This window comes from Styela clava, chromosome 5, assembly GCF_964204865.1.
Source record: "Styela clava chromosome 5, kaStyClav1.hap1.2, whole genome shotgun sequence".
Classification (NCBI taxonomy): Eukaryota; Metazoa; Chordata; class Ascidiacea; order Stolidobranchia; family Styelidae; genus Styela; species Styela clava.
Genome location: NC_135254.1, coordinates 6,476,198 through 6,495,475, shown reverse-complemented (window position 1 = coordinate 6,495,475; position 19,278 = coordinate 6,476,198). Strand labels below are relative to the sequence as shown.

Genomic DNA, 19,278 nt, shown 5'->3' with positions numbered 1-19,278 from the left:
TAATTCATAGTTTTTCAGTTCAATACCAACTAGGAAAAAAAGTGAATGTAGTATTATTTGGACTATAAAATCTTCACAGCAAATATTGCTAATTCAAGTTTATTTTTTCAAACAAGTAAGAACAAAATCAATCAAATACAAATTTAGAAAAAATGATAGTCACACAGTTTACTGGGGAAGTGAATTTTCCCAATTCAGCTTAGGTAATTATTTGAATCAAGTGACGTTCAAAAATTAGCATTCTGAAGATGACCTATCTACCCACATGATTATATTGTTAGGTGGTAGATGATTCCGGAAAATCAGGTAACATTAATCAAATTGACGCAATAGGTTTCACCATTACCGGTAAACGGCAATGGTATTGGGCTATGCATGGGATACTTACAGCAAATTATTTGGCCTAGTCGCGTGGGTTTGAACAAGAAATTAAAACGAGAATATTGGTTGGAAACCGAAGACTTATCGATCGATAGTTAGGGGATCCCCCAAAACAGAAACTGCAGTTTCGATTCATCCGCTCTTGTAACTGGCGCACTGCGCATCGCACACACACACTCGGCGGGTCTCAAAATTCTCTCGCTTTACAAAAATCTAGATCACTATATCAATTTTTGATTGATAACTCGCTAATTATACGACATAATTCGCCCAAAATCAGTAGGCTTCTGGTCCGTGATAAGATGAATGCACATGCAAAATCTGGAGCAGATTCAATCTCGCTTTCGTGAGATATGGCGTGCATCTAACAGACATACAGACAAATACCTATCAACATACTTATCGATTAAAATCGATAAGTAATAATACTTGTATCACTTATATACTTCCCATTTCCAGAAGATAACATGGATAATATAAAGCTATGAGTTGGTTAAGTACAACTCTGGGAAGCTCTACACAAAAAATCAGCAAAAAAGTTTGAATGGTTTAAAAAAAGACACTGGTACTTATTTTGTGTGTTTCAAAACTATTGGGCACATTACAAATTGTGGACAATGTGGATGATTAAACTCATTGATGAGTTATCAACTGCATGATCAATTATTATGAAAACTAAAAATCGAAGTACTTTTATATATGTTGTCTTGCTATTGCAAGGAAAAAAATATTGCTGCATTATATGTACCGGTAATACTAGAATTGGGAAACTTTAATTGCAATCTGTTGAGATCGCTACAGTTTAACCGACATATGTCAAATATTTTCATTATGGGATAAGTATAAATAAAACAGAATTTCATAACATTTGTCAATTGTACAAGCATGAAATAAAAGTTAGTTGCCGACAAAAAATTTAAATTATATTTCCATCCAGGATCATTCTTTTCTCATTATATAGATGTATTTAATAAATGGTATCAAGAATTTTGTCTATATAGTTGTGCATTTTCTTTTGTTTATTTTTATTTGAAAAATCATTGTAAATTTCATTTTCGGGAATATAGAAATATGTGGTAGACATTGAATAGGTAAAAGTAAATGAGGAAAAAGAAATAATAGTACCTGTCTTGCAAATAAACCCCAAAGTCTTCAAATCATGAGCTCGATTTACAATATTTGTCAATTTTTCTGCGTATTCCTCAAGTCTTTCTAAATTTTTCAATGCCTTTTGTGTCAATTTTTGTGGCTGTAAAAATTCATAACTTTAAGTTTTATCAAATGATTAAATCAATACAAAAGATAGACTTTTTCACAGCTATTCAGAGAATAGGCAAAGCCAATAGAATGACCAAGTTATATCATAATCTTTTTTATGCAATATATTATTATTAATAAATGTTACATTAATCCCACTGTAAGGAAACTCTTTTCTACATATTTATCATTACCAGCACACAATAGGCAGAGTTGCGATTAACATTTCCTAAGGTCAAAATGCATTTTTTTCAAGTTAAGTTACTTAGCTAGGAATAGCAAGTTGAGTCTTTTAATCTGGTAGTCGAGACTCAAATTGTTAATTGAAACGATGTCAATTAATTTCTATAGTTGAAAAATAGCCCAACAATAGTTGAATCAATTAATAGGATAGTTGAAACAAAACCAAAGTTTTCGGGCATTGTAAAGTGGACAACACTTCATTTGCTAGTTTGCTTGCTTTCTTATATATAAGCCTATTCAAAGCCAACTAATCAGATATAATAAAAATTTGGTTTACTTCAGACTGAGTTACGCGTCAGTGTGGCTCATCATGCAAAGCATGAGAAATACGCTCGCCACAGCACCTCTGATTACTCTGCTTCGGTTTGCACGTTCAAATTCCATGCGGAGATAGTTATGTTTGAGAGGAGAGAGTTATGTTTGAGAGGGTGGTTCACGTAACCGCTGGTCGGTTGCGGCTTCCTCTCCCATCAAGTCCATGCTTCCGAAAACATTAGAAATATATTGCATTCATTTACTATAGACTTGAAACATAGCAGCATAGAAATTATGAAATGTGGATATAAACTCACACAACTTTTTGATTTCTGTAGCTCTAAAACAAGTTTTTGAACCACATCTGGCTTCGATGAAAGAATGAACAACATTCCTAGCAAAATATCTTTGTTCTGCAATTCTTCTAACACAGTTTTTTTAAATGTGTTTGTGAATTTTTCAATGTGACTATTTTCCATGGGTTCAAGCTTGTCATCTAATATAGAACGCAAAATATTAGTCAGTGTGAATGACGCCGTATAGCGTAGCATTAAGAGAAAAAAATTCATCTTAGGGTTATATTCATATAAATATTATAGAAAAAGTTTATATCCTTAAGTATGATGGATTTTAGTATTACGTCAATCATATTTCTGTGAGTTAGACAAGATTCAGATGCAGAAAAATTATACATGGACCACCTGATGATATATTTGATTATTGAAATTTAATATAATAATTTACTTTAGAGAATGATAGCTCCAAACAAGGCCACTACTAAATTTTCCCTAGAGGATATATATGCATCTTCACATACAGCTCAAATATATCATGCACTGAGCAATAGTAGAGAGATATAACAATAAATAATAGAAAGAGGTTCCATTTCAATATCCATTTTGATCCAGAACCATGATTGATGAAGCAATAACGATGTAATCTATTAGTGAAATTTTTATGAAAAAAATGACAACTTACAAATGTGGTGATAAAATTTTGCAGAGTGTTCCCAATTTAGAACAAACTCCAATTGTTTCTCTTGTTCATTGGTTGCATATTTATATTTAAACAATTCACTTTCATTCTGAAAAAACTTCTCCGAGAACTCTGTCAAGTTTTTCAATTGCCATTGAGAATTCAACCAACCATAACCGAAAAGATCTTTGCACTGTAGTATTTTTTATAAGAATTTTTGGTTTTATTGTCTGCTCTTACTGAACTTTATTTATGTTGACAGCTCAATCATCTATTTTTTTTAAAAAAAAATTGAATTATCTGCAGAAACATGTGTTTTAAATATCAATTAAATCTTTTTCAATATCAATTAAAAATTATTTTCATAGTTATGTCGGAAACTGTGAAACAACATAGATTGCACCCAAAAAACTTAATGGAGGAATATGTTACGTCATATACCAGTATAACAGGTATTAATGTCTGGTAAATCATGTAACATTTCAAAAAAAAGTTTATTTTTTGTTTTTCATGCGCATTCATAATCTTTCATATGTCAGCGAAATTCCTGAATTTAATTTGGTGAGATGTGGGCAAGCAGTCAAATCATATTCTCAAACACGTCACGGTTTATGGCTGTATTCTTACGTATTTGATGTGATTTGATTCTATCTGCTCGGATTTTTAAATTTTAAAAAATGAAGTTTTTATTCATTATATTCCTATACTTACTTTAAAAAGGGTTTTGAAAAAATGATAAGCTGCCTTATCAAGAACTTTTTTCAAGTTTTCATTCGGAATATCTGGTAAAGTGGAGTAAGCTTCTAAATAACTGGATCCCATGAATTCAAATTCCTGAAAAATTAAAAACCCTATTTGCATTTAATACGGTTTTGGATCGATTATATATCAGTCTTGAAAACAACACGCAGATTAGAAATATTCATTTATTGCTAGTGCATAATTTTAGGGCGCAAAAAAACTGATAAATGGTTACTTGAATGCAGAAGCTGTTTAGATTTTTTTTATTCATAAATTGTCATGAAATGGACAATTTTATAGCTATCGGTGTCTATATTTAGACTAGCATATTTAGGACTACCTTAATTTTGTCTTTCAAGGCTTTTGAAATCTTTATCAACCAAGTTTTCTGCACGGCTTCCGACTGCCATTCACACTCGAAAATTTGAATAAGTTGCTGTAAAGCAAACCTGTGCATTATCTATACAGATTGTTGTATACTACACACTGTTTTTCGTATGTGTCGCTAGTGAAAAACAATAGTAAAATTTAATCATATGGCAAACTTCTTATCAGTTTATCCTGTTGCAATATCGGAGAAATCGGAATTAGATTTATTTTAATACATCATTTGACTCACTTTCTCTCAATTCTCATTTCAACAATTGACTAAACAAGTATTTACTGAAATAGTTTTCATGAGAATAAATCTCTTTAAAAGCTCTAGGCTATACATCCCAGTCAATTCTAGGAAGTCATCTATCAAACCTAGGATGAGATTTTATATATTTATACCAGGAAAGAGAAAAGCTGATAAGACAGCACACCGCGCCTCTCGTATAGGACTACCATTCCATGTCGAGTATGGAATCTTTAGCCAGTTATTTGTTTCCAGATGTACAGGCTTGATGATGGAGGAAGTCGTAACCAAGCTTTTTTACTTTCAGATTGGAGAATAGCAGTATCACTCACACAAAACTTGCATTTATAACTTAAAACAATCAAACAATGGGGGCTCCCGAAGTATTCGAACCAAGATGGCGGACATCGGAATGTAATGTGTGTACTAGGTTAGGGTTAGGCCATAATTTTATCGCCTAACCCTAACCTGTTACCCATGTTACGTTCCGATGTCCGCCATCTTGGTTCGCATACTTCGGGAGCACCAAAAAATGACATACAGTAACATTAATCCCCAAGAAATCCTTCCAAGAAAACTTCGTACTGATGTCGATATTCTGGATCATTGTTTCAACAGCCTTAGCAAATTTTATCACTTGGCCTCCATCTTGTAAACTTTTGCAATCCTGAAACACACTCGTATTGTGTTAATAGGTAAATGTTAATACTCGCAGATAAAACTCCTGAATCATCTTCGTTTTTTGATCTTATCCTCATTTATAATTTTCATATTCTTATTTTTGAAATATGAGTAATTTTTTTTCATATTTATCACAAGGTGAAGTTAACATGCTTCAAACAAGTAAATTCAAAAGCCACCCTATCATGTTGATTTTTTTGCACACAATCATCCCCAGAAAATTTGAACTTCTCATACAAGTTTCTCAGCGGTGTCACTGTAAATGCATTCATAATGCTTATAACAGTGTGCTATCCTGATCGGATTTCAAGACATTTTTTAGTCTAAGCATTTTTCCCTAATGTGGCATATCAAAGTTCAAAACACAATGTTCCCGCACAAAATCTTATTTCAATTAGATTCTCAAAATGTGATTAGGTAATTAACTTATGATAACTCTTTATTTATACATTTATAAGATTATATTATTATGCTCACCGAAGAAGCATTAACACATTCGGACAAAAATTTCATTGTCCATATCAAAACTTTCCAACTGAAATCTTCTTTCTCAGTGGCTTGAACTATATTTTCAACAACGAAAGCAATATATTGTGGCTCTTTAATTCTGAAATAATATATGCGGTTTAATTCTAGATTGTTTGACAGTTACTCAAATAGACTTCCACTCATTAGAAATTGTGATATACAACTGCTCCAGGTGCTGTTATCATAGACATATACATTAGGCTAATTATTAACATTATTTAATAACATGCACTTAATAAAAAAAACTGAAACCTTTTTACTGTCATGTTTATCAAAAGGATATAATGTGCGCCGCGGTGTTCACTATTAGCGCACTTTTTTGCAAAAAGTGCGAAGCACTTTCGCAATTTTTTTTAGGGACTGCGAAATAGCACTTTTTTCGATTTCGAAGGGAAGAAATTCGAAGTTGACAAATATTTTCCTGCGATGATGAAATTGATAAATAAGTTGCGTACTAGTACATTTGTAACCCAATTTTGCAGTACATAACGATATTTGCTGGAATTCTAACATATGTGGTGCATACATTGGAGATAAAGCTTTTGCATTAACGGCAAAATTCTTGTTTATAATAGGATTATTATACAAGCACACCGATTCCGCTTCTATCGCAAAAACGCTCGGCGGCGTCTTTGATACCAGATGTTGAAATGCTGCACAGTGCGTTTCTTTGAACGAGAGTGGTCATGTGACTACAAATGACATCGATGTATTGTGGCTAAAGTGTGCGATTTTCTAGTGCTAGTTTGACAGGTTTTTGTTCTCTTCTTAGTGAATTTATTGGAGCCAATCATAAAGTTCTGATACACAACACGACATTGTTTAGTAAAGAAAGGAATGTAAACTTGGGCCATTATTTATTGAATCAGAAGCAACTTTTAGCAGCTATCACAGATTTGCAAAATTGCCAAACTCACAACATACATAGGCTGTATTAAAGACCACTTTATTGTAACTACCAATGTTAAAAGCACATGGCATTTTCCGGAATTTTGCGATATTCAATATAATCCAGTCTAGTCATTCACGATAAATCGAACTCAGTCCGGGGTCAAAAATGAATCGCAACTATTTCTCATTGATATGCGAGTAGGGGAGGGCAAAATCGAATAGTTTTTTCGAATTGAATGTTCGAATACCGAATACAGGGAGTCCTCGGGTTACGACGGTCGCGACTTACGATGTTTCGAAGTTACAAACGCGCACTCCATAACGCTGTTTCGAGGTTACGAACGCACTTTACGAACATATACAGATATGAAATATAATACTGTACTGTAATATCTAAGCCTATAAACTGGATCATTGTGATCAAGAAAATCAGTGCTCTGGGCTCATTGGTTTTTGTTATTTACATCGTAAATGACGTGACCAATTGCGAACTATTACGATTATGAACGAATAATCACTAAGCTTCAGTCACATGGTACAGTACAGTACTGTACACAGCTCCAGTGATGCAGTACTGTACACAGTTTCAGTGATACTGTAAGTCATTTTGGTTGTTTAAGTCGTTTTTTTCGTAACTTGTCTGATCGTTGTTTTTTTTACTTTTGCCCTTTGTTATGGACTCAAAGCAAAAAAAAGATGTTAAGATACTGTACAGTGTTTGCTTTTATTCACGTGATGTGGAATTGTTTTCTGTTTTTCTAATAAAGTTCTTGTTTGCATTATTTGCACATTTTATTAGTGTACAGTACCATACTTTACAATACAGTACGATGTGTATAGAGTAATTCATGCACTGTACCACTGTACAGTATAATGTTCCGACTTACACTGAAATTCGGGTTACATCGAGTCTCAGGAACGGAACTGCGTCGTAAGTCGAGGACTCCCTGTAATCAAATATTTTTTATACACAACAGGAGTCTAAAACGTCGGTCGAAACATTAAAAAATCAGCAACAAAACTTTTTTTACTAATTATTTTCATTATAATCGTTTTGGCGACGATATCCTGGATTTGACAATCTATATTCTCATTTTTTGCAAGTATGAATTCTTGCAGGTCGGCGGACGTCGAAGTACCATATTTCGGGTGTACCCGTGCGTTCACATCCGCAACAGCTGTTAAAGACAATAATGACTAATTTCAAAACCCAAATTAACATTTGCGTTGACTTGATATTACCTACCAAGGTTTGTAAATTTACCATCCCAATTTTAAGCGAATGGTAATATTATTATTGATACAGGGATGCAGATATTTATTAGGATGATAATCAACTTCCTTATGCTTCTCTATAAGGTCTGTATTATTTTACAGATAAACCTCGCTAATCTGCAATTGCGTCAATCCTGAATGTTGATTTAAAATAGTGATTAAATAATTAGACAATTTCTGCGAGGTCATAAGACGAGATGGCGTTTATAAACGGCAACTCTTGAAGGATACTTTACATTTGCGACTTAATGCTAAAAAAATTTGGCTAGAGTGCTCTTGTTCCTAATAAAGGGTCAGGCGCTAATTATAACGAATTCCTTCGAGTTTCAACTTTTTTTAACAAAACAATACCCCGGCGATAATTATAATGTAACCCAGTAATTTACGATATTAGTTACGGAATTTGCAAATTCACCACTTCACTTGACGATTTTGATAACGTCACGCTCTAAATATTAGTGCAAAATTCCTCAAAATTGAACGAATGTAATCATTTACGATGATGTTAGACGCAACAATTCATAAAAGAGCCAACGTGTGTTGTTATAACGAAATTCGCGATTGATTTTACCTCTCTCTTGTTTACAATTTTACCATTCCGCCGACCATGTATGGTCGAATAAAATGTTAAATGGAAGGGATCATTAGAGAGCTGATAGAAAGTACATTGGTTAAAGGGAGTATGGCCTGTCATTTCTTATCTGCTGCAACTTAAAAAGTGTTTCCATACCAGTAACTGATACCAGCTTTGGGAAAAACGTAGACTGGTCATTTTCAAATCGATGCTATTTATCGACGTTAGGCGCAAAAAGAAATCAAATAACACCACAAGGCAAAGTAACTACCGTAATATTTGATTCGGTTCTCGAATATTTTGCCCAGTCCTATATGCGAGGTTATGATATTAATGCCGAGAATATTTATGAGCATATCACTTGCACCGGCTGTTTGTTTGCGGAACAACGATTCGCCAAAGTTAATTGATCGAATGCAGGGGAAGTATTTATTTATCCCCTTACTGGCGAACATCGGGGTTTTGGCGGAATTGTACGATCAGGTTGTCTTAAAATAATAACATTTTCAATGAATGTCTAGTATAGTGTAATCGAGTAACCAACTTACCAATGGGGAAGTTCAATACACACGATGTGTTAAGGGCGTCGTAACTCCCATTTTTTTAATTTGATTGTTCTACCTTTTCTGCTTAAAAACAACGTCGTTTTACAGTCATCTAACGTAACTCTCGCGACCAATTTTTTTTGTTTTGTATGGCATCGCCTTGGCGCAATTTATAGCCGACGGAATTTTAATTGTGTTTTACTATAAGTTATTTTATGTTTGTTGGTTTCTAAACTTTACAAACTCGGGACGCAATTACTATTAAAAATAACAGTAATGTTGCACGGAATAACGAATCTAATTTTATTGAAACACACAAATAAGAGTTTTTCATTTCATGCACAACTAACCGATGCTACATGTGAGATTTGTGCACATGAACAATTGATGTCTGATATCTGAGAATGCGTACTTCTCTTTCAACATTAATTTGAAGGATATCAGCGTTTCATGCGATCGAATAAAAATTATTTATCAAATGGATTGGTATTTCGAGACACTCTCAAAATTATTTGGGAACCACTATCATATCATTCGTTTATTTTTTATATTCATATTTTTTTCGAGAATCACCCTCGTTGTATTTCGTGTACCTTCGCAAAAGAAAACTCTTTGCTGTCATCGTTCCTATTGTGTAATCCGAATATTTTATACTAGGTCAGCAGCATTACAAAGAGTGCTATTTATGAATGCTGAAAGTATATGGCATTCCTAAAAATTTTGCTAATGTAGGATGTTTTCTGCCCGATTTAAACTAACTCGCACGCAAACCAAGGCACGCCGACATTTGAAAATTAGGTATGTCTTTGCGTAAGTTCTGAGATAATATACTATAAATGTAAATGAAAAATTAGGTCAAGATAGCTCATGAAAAGGGGAAAGAATTTTCAAAGTGATCATCTCTTAAATGGGGAGTGGAGGGACTAATTCCATGCATATTCTTTCAAACGAAGAAGCGTGTTATACTAAAGCGATATCAGTGACGGGGATGTTATCTTGCACGTTCTTTGTACAAATGACCCCTCTCCCTAGCAATGGCGGTAGTAACTAATATCGATTCCTGCCTGCATATATCAATCGTTGTCTGTTAAATGGAAGAAGCAACACAAACGTGCAAGCTTTCCTGTTCACGCGAAGGAGTGCGCTTCGCAACTGACACGGGTGGTTGGTAGCACAAAAGTTTTGTTCGCGACAGGTGTGCTTAGCAGGTGTCTTTTCGTTACCGATGAATTCCCTTGTTTTATACAAGGACTTAAACGAAACATTCCGTTAAAGGAAAGACTCCTCTTTTTAATTAGTAATATTAACGGAAAGAGCGTTTTTTCGAGTATCTACGCTGTTTTAAATGAGTTAAACAAAAGCCAGGGCACTTAACTTGTTAAAATCGGAAAAAGCACTTTCGCACTTTTTTTTCAACCGCGAAGCACTTTCGCACTCATAATTTCCTTAGAGTTAACTATTTATTGTGCGGTATGCATTATGAATGCATTGATAGCTAACTGCTTTAAATAGCTAACTAAATTCTCTTCATAGTGTCATTAAACATCAAAATGAGATTCTGGTATTTCAGAGGTCGCCTTGTTGAACATTGTTGTTTCCCCAAGCATCAACTTTGTTTATTACAAATTGATGACCAATCAGCAATAAATTGAAACTAAAATTTGGGTGGTGTTTAGGATTACTCGCTCGGTTTTATGTACCATTTATGTGTCAGTTTTTATTTGTGTCTCTAAAATTTGGACATGAATAAAATAACTCTTTCACATTGACTAATTTTAGTGCTATTTTCAGAGTATTCTATGAACAGGTATTACAAACTGTTTCAAATTTTCAAAATCAATACTTTGTTCTTGAAAATATCTAGGCAGCTGCCATTAATACTGATCCGAGTCCAGTAATATACCCTAGCTTTTTCTCGATTTTTTTTGCATAGGGTACTTCAATTGAACAAAAGTTTCCTCATGTGACCTAGCTTTTCCCGGTGCCTGAATGTAGACTATTGTTTAAGAAACTTATGGAAAATATGGAAAACATCGATTACAGATTCTACAGACCCAGCAATTTACACATTTTAAAATAAAATATTCACTTGGTTAAACTGTTTGCATTGCATTCATATTAAAAATTTGTCTAATAAAAGTACCTGCTCTTACAAACGTCATATGCGAATTCACTGAAATATTCATCCATGGCGAGCATATCTTTTAGTTTCTGAACAAAAATTTAGTCAGCTCAATTCTAATAATATTTTGTAGTCTACTTGAAGGAGGCAGAATTGAAGTACAAAACTAAATATTTCAGCAACTGCTGTTGCAACTCTTGGTGGAATGAATAAATATCTGAGCAAAAAAACACGGTTGTCCTTCGCTTCTTTAACTTTATTACATTTGTAAAAATATGTGGAGTATTTGCTTTATTTAGAACACTGGCTGAATAATTGGATGAATTGACTTTTTTAAGCATATTTTTTTTATAAAATATGTGTCAAAATCTTTGTTAGATGTTTTAGAATCATTCATTCAATATAACCAATATTTTATTTAATAAAACCAATATTTCATTCAATAAAACATACCATATTACATTAACAAAATAAAAACTTACCAATTTTTCAACTTTCAGATGAGATGAAAGAATCGATACAATGATTTTAGGATCGAAAAGTACATTTTGATGTTCACTTAGCAAAGTCATCATGGCTCTGCACTCCATCAATCTAAAATATGGCCTTGCTATCCATGGATGAAGACGGCTCAGGTTCAAAATGTCTTTAAAAATATTTTTGAGAGACCTGAACAAATATGTTGCTTGAGAGAACCTGCCTATAATTTGGTTCTACAAATGAGTAATGCTCAATAAATTTAGTGCATTTGTAAGTTTTTATAGTGGGGCGCGGCTTCGATTTATTACAACAATTAACTTTTGAGTCGGCTGAAATACGCCAGCAACGCTTTCTCTTAATCTTACATAGGCCTACTGCATGTGTTCTGTGATTGGGATTGGGATTGGCATTTTGAAATGTTTCTTGTGTTACCTGCACATGGAATCACACAGTATCACTCCATATTCACAGTTACGTGGGAGCACCGATTATTACTTACAAGTATTATTTGTTTTCATCTACATGTTTGAAGGTAAGTGCTCTTTTTCATGTCAGCAGAGAGTATTTCTCCGATTCCAACCCATGGGTATGAATATGATGTGTGAATAGATACCTGAACTCTTTTCGCAGTAGCATAGGTTACATTTTCGCGGTTTAATTACATTTCAACTTCCTATCATACCATACCCAAACTGTAATTAGAAGATGGACATATTTTCTGTAGTATCAAACTATATTTTGTGATTTATAGTTTTGGTTACCTATTTTAAATAACACCAAATGCTTAATGCTAATATAGTATAGGGCCGTACTAAATATCGAAATCGTGTACCAGGCGGTGTGCTAATATTGTATTAGGTCAGGTTAGAGTTAGGCCATAATTTCAGGTACTAATACTATGGGAGTGACTTGGCTAGTTCCAAAACCGTAATAGAACTAAAATAGGGAAGATTGGAATGAAATTATAGTCTCACCCTAACCTGGTACACAGTGGCGTAGCATCCACCCCCGCAACCCCCGCGGTCGCGGGGGGGGGGGGGGGCACAGAGAAAAGGGGCCCCAAGCGGTTAAAATTTAGAAATTTAGGCCGCAAAACCAAAAGATGCATTGCAAAAGCAGTAATGCACATCATATAATGTTGAAGTTAGTTCTGCTCAAATCGATTTGTTACGTAACAATGCCGGAGTCGTCGATTTTCTGCGTCGTGTGGTTTGATCGCACCGTCCACCGGCACAATTACGAAGGCTGTCAGATTGATGTCGAAAGCAAAACCTCTTAGTGGCGCACAAAAACGAAGGATAAAGAGCAGAAGAGGAAGAACGTATGAAAAAAATTAAAGTAACCAAGATAAACGAAATATTTAAACCAAAATTGAAACAATTAGACTTGGGAATACCGAACGTAACTGAGGAGGAATTAAGCCTAGCACCGGTGGTATCGATAGAAAGCCAGATGCGTGTCAGTCTCCAAAAGTGATGGCGCCGGCGCGAATGAATTTTCTTCTAAAACTTACACGGCAATTATCACAGGTATGCTACTGATTTTTGAAGCAAATTGAAAAAATTGATATGACGAGAATGGTGGATGAGTTTTCTAACGCGAAAGCACAAAAGCGCAAATTTTAGGTTACCATAGCCTTTTCATAGCGACATGTTATGCTTTTTGACGAAATAAACAAAAACTTTGTTTCCGCTTATGTCCGAGAGTTTTTAGGGTCATTTCCACGAAATATTTTGGCGGGGGGGGGGGGGGGGGGTATGGGGGCACGAGAGTCTTGCTACGCCACTGCTGGTACATACATACTACATTCCGGTGTCTGCCATCTTGGTTCACATACTTCTGGAGCTGCCTGCTAATGCTACTTAGCCTTGTGCTAAGCGTTAGAGGGATACCCGACATGAACTGATAAGCGGACGAGAGGCCTTGGTTCACCATCCATGTAAAATAGTTTGTATGATGTAAATTTCAAGTTACCTTTGTGAATCTTCTCCTTCCATATTTCTGAATATGATAGCCCAATTCTCCCTCATTTTTTGTGGCAATTCATTGCCGCAATCAGAGTCATCAAATGTGAAAGTACTGGGCTTGTTTTTTTCATTGATTATCAGCCAATAAAATGGCAGAGCCAAGATCCAGTCTGATCGATTTGATTGCAGTATTTCGTCAAAAATACAGCTTATTACCTTGTTGAGTTCCTTGTCATACCTAAAGCAAATATAATATGTTTTGCTGGAAACTTGAAAATATAAATTGAATCTTTTAGTGTACATGTAATACGAAAACCACAAAACACATTCGGCTGCAAAATTACATTGATATAAAAGAAGTGACTTGAAAAATGCTATGGACATGTTCACCCACACAGTTTCTCAATACTAGAATATGTACAAGGAACCACTGAAAGGTATTCAATAAATTGATTTTGAACCGGGGTCTGTTTATGCAACTAATTCAATATATTCGAGTGTTCACCCACAAATTTGATCCGATCTAGGATATGAAAACTAATAGTAAACTGATGCCATGGAACCATCTTTTACAGTAAATAGACTCATTTTTCAAATGCATCACAAAATGGTTGGGATGTTATCTGAGTAGTCACCCTTTGATCAGAATTTAGCTTTTAGTTAACTCATTAGTTGCTTCAGATGTCTGAATAGCAGTGAAAGCTATAAGATAACACCAGACGTCAGATATGATGTTTTATAAGCAAAATTGCTTAATTTCATGTGAATTACAACCTTCTTACCCGCAATCTTTCGCTTCTTGCCAGATCTGTTTATTAAGATCACTTTGTTTATTTTGGGTCAAGTCATACATGGCCAATGATCTGCAGATAATGTTGAATTTATCATTTCTGATTTCCAAATTAGGAAAAGTCATTGCAATGAATGTAATCATGTTGGAAATTTTTTCGGATGTTGTATTTCCTTCAACATATTGCAATGCAACAGCATATATCTGTCAAAAACAAGAAGCTCAGTAAGCACTAATAACTGAAGGACTCCTTTTTTAAAGACTGAAAATGAAAAAAGTGGAGATAGATATAAGTCAGAAAGTCAGAAAGAAGGTCAAATAATATAATAAAAAAGGAAATAATAATAACAATTGCAATATAACAGTTGAAGCTACTTGAAAAACTACTTGAAAGTGAAAAATGATTGATAGTATCAAAATTGACATTTTATTTCAGACAAGTCTCATCAAACCCACCCTGTTCATAATTAATATAACAAAAAAATCCTCAACTAACCTCTGAAATATTTTTCGAACTTATCTTTACATTATGGATGTCCTGTGTTGTCCAACCAATGTCGATTTGATAACGCCATGAACGCAGCTTTTGTCTCCATGGAAATGAATCTTCATTATCCAACAAGAATTGAGGAAGCTCAGCTTTGAGGGCATTTCCCCAGATGAAGGATTGTTGCTGCTGATCGTGGAGCTGCCGGTTCATAACATCGAAAGTTGCGACATGAGCAAAACCTGGGGAAATATTTAAAAAAAGTGGCGATAAAACTTTCACCTGTATCCAATAATATGTTGGGCTTATTCAATCCTGTGGTTGTAAGTTCAATTTGCACATCAATTGGAAGGCTTCAAACTGTTTTCTTCAAACTACTGGACCATTAGATTTCAAATTTACAGTAGATGGATGAAAATTTTTAACGTATAAGGCAAATCCTTCTATAGCGTTTTTTCAAATTTTCTATTGACTACCCGAGCAGTGTCATAAAAACGTCGTTTCCCATTTGTCTTTGTTCAGTACACCTATCAACTTGTTCCACACTTGTCCCAATTGTTTAACACTTGAACCACTCTTACAGCTGTTTTGAGTTATTGCTAATTACGCATATAAAGTGAAATTGTGCTATGTTCTGGGTAAGGATATGTATACTTTGGTCGGAATTTAGGGTAAACATATGACGTGAGATTCATAAAATCGAGACATGTTGAGGGACAGGTCTGCTATATGACATTTGTCAGGCATTTTCGACCTGGGCTCCTAGTTTTACTTCAAATTTGGTGTCTTATAAGACAGATATTGTATAAAAAGTTTTGTTTGGAAAATGAATGACTGGAAATCTTGGTAAATAATTTTTTAGGCATTCACCTAATTTATCCAAATGAGAAAAAATGAGTTTCTAAACTGACAAAGTTTCTAAACTTTGACTATGAGGCGTAACCAAATTCAGACTATTTCATGAATTCTGTCAGAAATAGCGATTAGCAAAAACCATTTCGTGCCGAGAGTTTTTTTTTTTGTATCCATTGACGCTGCTGATTTGTTGGGGAGTGATCTCCTGGACATTTCATGTATAATGATGATGCAAAGTTAGTATGACTTTAAACTGTAACAGGCATTGTTGTTTCACTAACAAGGTTAATATATTCCATCAATTTAAATTACCTTTCTGTATTTCCTGTTCCCTTGCTCCAATCCTCTCTCCGCAATATAATTTTTCTACACTTAATTGACTATAGCGTATTACAATGCTATACCTTAGTTTTTTAGTATCTGCTGGAATTTTCGTAGTAGCGTAGTAGAAATAATTTCTGTAAATTAAAATGATGATAATGAGTTAATAAAAACATATTCAGATTATCGCTATTCGGAATTACATGTTGGTGCATGTTTTTAAAAAGTGCGATGCAAGTTGATGAGACACCAAATCTTAACTCATAGTAACCTTAAATTCCAGTGACTACTTCCGGACTTACCTTTTCTCATAAACAACTTCCTCCCTTTCACCACATTCCAACAGACAGACGATACAAGCATCATTATCTTTTTTATAGTTGTCATCAAATTCTTTCAGGTGCAGATAAAGATGCAATTGTATGAATGAATTACGTTTTTGTGAAACTGTCATATGAATATTCAAGTTTAATACATCATAATACATTTTTGGCCAAGACAAAGGCACATAAATACTCACTTTTTGGCAAATAGTTCCACTTTTCCATGATAATCAAGCTTTAGTTACATGTCTCTTTAGAACAATTCATTTTTATACTATAACTCTATATATAGTAGATAAAGCTGCTTATAAAACAGAATTTGTTTTATTTCCGAACTATGTCCTGTGAAAACTTAAGACCCAAGAAATCAATGAAAGAAAGAGCTAAAAGAAGAATTACAATGCCCGTAATAGTGAACTACTCTATATGACTAAGAACTAGCCAGATTTTCTAGTGTATGAATTAGAATGAATTAGAAACCTTTTGGGTGTGCCCATTATAATATAAAATAAGCTGAAGTAAACTATATCCAAATCATAACGATGTTGTGATTTATGTCAACTTACAAGGGGGCTTGAATTCTGGATCAAAAATCAGGGTGCCAAGATATCTGGTCCAGTACTATCCACATTCTTTTTATGTAATTAAAAGTTTGTTTTCTATTCTTATTTTGTTTAAGTTGCCAAAGTAAGGGCAAAGTCTGGTTGCCAACTCTTGAGACTTGAAAGAATAATTAGCCTTAATCGCTAATAAAATGTCAATGTGGACAAAATAAAACATCATTTTACTATTAAAGGGAGCAATATTGGTTGTAAAACGTCATATGTCTACAGCAGTACTCTATGACAGATATTGAAATTTCAATGACTATATTAAGTATGTTACATAACACCAAACATTCCAAATGCAAAGTGAATAAATCTTCAATTTAACTCATATCACAAAGCTGAATTGCATGCTTCATCAAATATCAATTTGCAGAAGGCTTATGACTGGTTTAAGCCGAGAAATGAACATAGATATATATAGTATGGTGCTCCCAAGGTATGTGAACCAAGATGGCGGACACCGAAACGTAGTATGTGTACCAGGTTATGGTGAGGCCGTAATTTCAGGTACAAGTACTGCGGGAGTCACTTGGCTAGTCCCCGAACTAATAGAAATAAAATAGGAAAATGGAAATAAGGTAATATAAATAAGATAAGGGAAATTGCAATAAAATTATGGCCAAACCAAAACCTGGTACACATACTGCGTTCCGGTGTCCACCATCATGGTTCACGTACTTCGGGAGTACCTATAGTGTACCTTGCATATACAGACGCCATAGTGTAATATCAAATAACCACGTGGAGCATACATACATTCCAAAGAGCAAATGAATGAAAAAAACAAACCTGTATATTCAACAGTGTTGCTTCACAGAGCCTAATTCAAAGCAAATACATGAATTTCAAACTATATATTTTGCAGTAGTTGAGCGTATACAGCGGACAGCCTAGTTCATAGCAAATATGTGGAAGAAGATCTCCGATAATTTTGAATAGTTGCTTTATTTACTTGTAGATAGCCTACTCTAGAATGGATGTATGAAAAAATATCATTGAAGTCTGGCACATTTGACTATTAGAACATTCTTTTTCAGTTGAAAAAAAGAAAGCATCAAACTTGTTTTTCAACCCGTGTTCCCATATGAATCCTGGCTCAGAATCTTATGCAAAAGGTAGAATTCAATTCAAATTTTTTTCATCTAGATTGAAGCTTTAGATCGACTCGAATCTATTTATACTAACAAGTAATTAGGAAAAGCTTGAAAGCTAATTGCTGTCAAAAAGTGTTTCCGTTATTTAAAAAAACATAGTCTGTGCTAGAGTTACCACTCAAATTGACTGAATATTTGCTCTAAATGAGGTTAATTTCAGGTCGCAATGAGATAAAAGTCAGACCTGAAACCAGCCTCTAACAGAGGAGATATCTGGTGATATTGCTTGGAAACAATTGTCATTATTCATTACCTAAGTAAATGCATTCCATATGCCTGTCAGAAAAAAAGTATGATGCATCATGTCATTATGCATGACAATGTATTTTTTAATTCTCATTTAGGGAGGGGGTACCACAACATGTCAGTGGACAGACTGTATAGCTACAAACAAGGAGCATTTCATGTCAATAGTGTTTTTTATTGTATTCATTGATGCTAAAATTTCAACTTAAAAATAACCATGCGGGTGATGGTATATTAATGTATTTCAATATATTTAATTATAAGATTTTTCTGTTTCTCTGGGACAGAACGACCGCCTTCAAAAATACTTGAATGTGCGTACACAACTACTGAGATAAAACTAAAAGAATGAAAACTTACATAATTTTGCGTATGTTTTATTATTGTTACAATGCTCGTTTTCTGGTCGACAAAACAATAAATCTCTCTTGATAGTCATCCCATGTAATTTGAAAATAAAAATTTGTGTGTGAGCCGATCGCAATTCCGATTGAAGTATTTTGCAGATTTGCAAAACATTTATTGCGCAGAATAAAAACAAATGATACGTATAAGATATTTTTCACACAAAGGATACCACTGTGAGCTAGCGCGAACGATAATATATGTTTAGTCAACCTGATCAGGTGAATATTGCCTCGTGACACATCTTGACGATTTATTTGCAAAAGGTTGACAGACATTCAAAAAACTCCAGTTTATGGTACAAAGTATCCCACGTTGATTAATTATTGCAAGCAAAGAGCGCCAACGTTTCCTAACGTCAATTAATGTTTATTAAACCTGTTGCTGTGCGTATTGTCTCTTGAAGTTTTATCGATGTCACTTCATTTATTTAACGTCTCGAAAAACTTTTGAATTAAGATAAAAAAAAATAAGTAATTACTTTATCCATTAATTTCAATTCTAGCCCTTAGAAAGGAAACGATTAATTTGTTGGTATCACACGCCCATATAACG

General features: G+C 34.2%; 1 protein-coding gene across 1 annotated transcript; it reads right to left on the bottom strand.

Moving 5' to 3' along the window:
* Nucleotides 1–3,091: 3,091 nt before the first annotated feature.
* Nucleotides 3,092–16,595, bottom strand: LOC144422830 (uncharacterized). The gene is made up of 13 exons (XM_078112693.1): nucleotides 16,508–16,595; nucleotides 16,290–16,434; nucleotides 15,979–16,124; nucleotides 14,821–15,053; nucleotides 14,317–14,528; nucleotides 13,542–13,772; nucleotides 11,570–11,756; nucleotides 11,109–11,176; nucleotides 5,630–5,759; nucleotides 5,013–5,138; nucleotides 4,193–4,288; nucleotides 3,823–3,945; nucleotides 3,092–3,304 (listed from the first exon to the last, which is right to left on the bottom strand). The coding sequence occupies exons 1-13, from the start codon at nucleotides 16,533–16,535 to the stop codon at nucleotides 3,092–3,094; spliced, it is 1,938 nt and encodes a 645-aa protein (XP_077968819.1). The 5' UTR covers nucleotides 16,536–16,595.
* Nucleotides 16,596–19,278: the final 2,683 nt, after the last annotated feature.